General features: G+C 59.9%; 1 protein-coding gene across 1 annotated transcript in view; it reads right to left on the bottom strand.

The window, feature by feature from the left end:
- Window positions 1-200: 200 nt before the first annotated feature.
- LOC139023197 (uncharacterized) overlaps window positions 201-3033 on the bottom strand; it is a 16567-nt gene continuing 13734 nt past the window's right edge. The window contains exons 4-7 of the mRNA XM_070435738.1: window positions 2455-2993; window positions 1735-1912; window positions 1270-1640; window positions 201-1134 (exon numbers count right to left, since the gene is read on the bottom strand). Of these exons, the coding sequence (XP_070291839.1) occupies window positions 201-1134; window positions 1270-1640; window positions 1735-1912; window positions 2455-2993 (2022 nt within the window). The remainder of the gene's footprint in view (window positions 1135-1269; window positions 1641-1734; window positions 1913-2454; window positions 2994-3033) is intronic.

Genomic DNA, 3033 nt, shown 5'->3' with positions numbered 1-3033 from the left:
CTTTGGTAAGCTGTAGTAAACTGGGATAGAGTAGTGGAGGTACATTTACATTTACATTTAAGTCATTTAGCAGACGCTCTTATCCAGAGCGACTTACAAATTGGACTGGGGTAGGCTGTAGGGAGACTGGGGTAGAGGAGTGGAGGGAGGGAGACTGGAGTAGGCTGTAGGGAGACTGGGGTTAGAGGAGTGGAGGTAGACTATTGTGGCCTGTAGGGAGACTGGGGTAGAGGAGCGGAGGGAGACTGGGGTAGGCTGTAGGGAGACTGGGGTAGAGGAGTGGAGGGAGGGAGACTGGAGTAGGCTGTAGGGAGACTGGGGTAGAGGAGTGGAGGTAGACTATTGTGGCCTGTAGGGAGACTGGGGTAGAGGAGCGGAGGGAGACTGGGTAGGCTGTAGGGAGATGGGGTAGAGGAGTGGAGGGAGGGAGACTGGAGTGGGCTGTAGGGAGACTGGGGTAGAGGAGTGGAGGGAGGGAGACTGGAGTGGGCTGTAGGTAGACTGGGGTAGAGGAGTGGAGGTAGACTATTGTGGGCTGTAGGGAGACTGGGGTAGAGGAGTGGAAGGGAGACTGGGGTGGGCTGTAGGTAGACTGGGGTAGAGGAGTGGAGGTAGACTATGGTGGGCTGTAGGGAGACTGGGGTAGAAGAGTGGAGGGAGCTGGGGTAGGCTGTAGGTAGACTGGGGTAGAGGAGCGGAGGGAGACTGGGGTAGGCTGTAGGGAGACTGGGTAGAGGAGCGGAGGAGACTGGGGTAGAGGAGCGGAGGGAGAGGGGTAGGCTGTAGGTAGACTGGGGTAGAGGAGTGGAGGGAGACTGGGGTAGAGGAGTGGAGGGAGACTGGGGTAGGCTGTAGGGAGACTGCGGTAGAGGATGGGAGGCGAGACTGGGGTAGAGGAGCGGAGGGAGACTGGGGTAGAGGAGTGGAGGGAGACTGGGGTAGGCTGTAGGGAGACTGCGGGTAGAGGAAGTGGAGGGAGACTTGGGGTAGAGGAGCGGTAGGGAGACTGGGGTAGCTTCGTAGACGGGGTAGAGGAGTGGAGGGAGACTGGGGTAGGCTGTAGGGAGACTGGGGTAGAGGAGTGGAGGAGACTGGGGTGAGGAGTGGAGGAGACTATGGTGGGCTGTAGGGAGACTGGGGTAGAGGAGAGGAGGGAGACTGGGGTAGGCTGTAGGTAGACTGGGGTGAAGAGTGGAGGTAGACTATGGTGGGCTGTAGGGAGACTGGGGTGGGCTGTAGGGAGACTGGGGTAGAGGAGTGGAGGTAGACTATGGTGGGCTGTAGGGAGACTGGGGTAGAGGAGTGGAGGGAGACTGGGGTGGCTGTAGGTAGACTGGGGTAGAGGAGTGGAGGTAGACTATGGTGGGCTGTAGGAAGACTGGGGTAGAGGAGTGGAGGGAGACTGGGGTGGGCTGTAGGTAGACTGGGGTAGAGGGTGGAGGTAGACTATGGTGGGCTGTAGGGAGACTGGGGTAGAAGAGTGGAGGGAGACGGGTGGGCTGTAGGTAGACTGGGGTAGAGGAGTGGAGGGAGACTGGGGTAGGCTGTAGGGAGACTGGGGTAGAGGAGTGGAGGTAGACTAGGGGGCTGTAGGGAGACTGGGTAGAGGAGTGGAGGGAGACTGGGTGGGCGTAGGTAGACTGGGTAGAGGAGTGGAGGGAGACTGGGGTAGAGGAGCCGGAGGGAGACTGGGGTAGGCTCTAGGTAGACTGGGGTAGAGGAGTGGAGGTAGACTATGGTGTGCTGTAGGGAGACTGGGGTAGAGGAGCGGAGGGAGACTGGGGGTAGAGGAGCGGAGGGAGACTGGGGTAGCTGTAGGTAGACTGGGGTAGAGGAATGGAGGTAGACTGGGTAGGCTGTCGGTAGACTGGGGTAGAGGAGCGGAGGGAGACTGGGGTAGGCTGTAGGGAGACTGGGGTAGAGGAGTGGAGGGAGACTGGGGTAGAGGAGTGGAGGTAGACTGGGGTAGGCTGTAGGGAGACTGGGTTAGAGGAGTGGAGGGAGACGCGGGTAGGCTGTAGGGAGACTGGGGTAGAGGAGTGGAGGGAGACTGGGGTAGGCTGTCGGTAGACTGGGGTAGAGGAGCGGAGGGAGACTGGGGTAGGCTGTAGGGAGACTGGGGTAGAGGAGTGGAGGGAGACTGGGGTAGAGGAGCAGAGGGAGACTGGGGTAGGCTGTAGGGAGACTGGGGTAGAGGAGTGGAGGGAGACTGGGGTAGAGGAGTGGAGGGAGACTGGGGTAGGATGTAGGGAGACTGGGGTAGAGAGGTGGAGGAGACTATGGTGGCTGTAGGGAGACTGGGGTGGGCTGTAGGTAGACTGGGGTAGAGGAGTGGAGGGAGACTATGGTGGGCTGTAGGGAGACTGGGGGTGGCTGTAGGTAGACTGGGGTAGAGGGAGTGGAGGGAGACTGGGGTAGGAGTAGGGAGACTGGGGTAGAGGAGTGGAGGGAGACTATGGTGGGCTGTAGGGAGACTGGGTGGGCTGTAGGTAGACTGGGGTAGAGGAGTGGAGGGAGACTATGGTGGGCTGTAGGGAGACTGGGGTGGGCTTAGGTAGACTGGGGTAGGGAGTGGAGGGAGACTGGGGTAGGATGTATGGAGACTGGGGTAGAGGAGTGGAGGGAGACCTATGGTGGGCTGTAGGACCTGGGGTAGAGGAGTGGAGGGAGACTATGGTGGCTGTAGGTAGACTGGGGTGGGCTGTAGGTAGACTGGGGTAGAGGAGTTGAGGAAGACTATGGTAGAGGAGTGGAGGGGAGACTGGGTAGGCTGTCGGTAGACTGGGGTAGAGGAGTGGAGGGAGACTGTGGTAGAGGAGTGGAGGTAGACTGGGGTAGAGGAGCGGAGGTAGACTGGGGTAGAGGAGCGGAGGTAGACTGGGGTAGGCTGTAGGGAGACTGGGGTGGAGGAGTGGAGGGAAGACTGGGGTAGAGGAGTGAAGGGAGACTGGGGTAGAGGAGCGGAGGTAGACTGGGGGTAGGCTGTAGGGAGACTGGGGTAGAGGAGTGGAGGAGATTGGGGTAGGCTGTAGG

This window comes from Salvelinus sp. IW2-2015, linkage group LG28 (assembly GCF_002910315.2).
Source record: "Salvelinus sp. IW2-2015 linkage group LG28, ASM291031v2, whole genome shotgun sequence".
In the NCBI taxonomy this organism is placed as follows: Eukaryota; Metazoa; Chordata; class Actinopteri; order Salmoniformes; family Salmonidae; genus Salvelinus; species Salvelinus sp. IW2-2015.
This window is presented reverse-complemented; position numbering and strand designations above follow the sequence as displayed.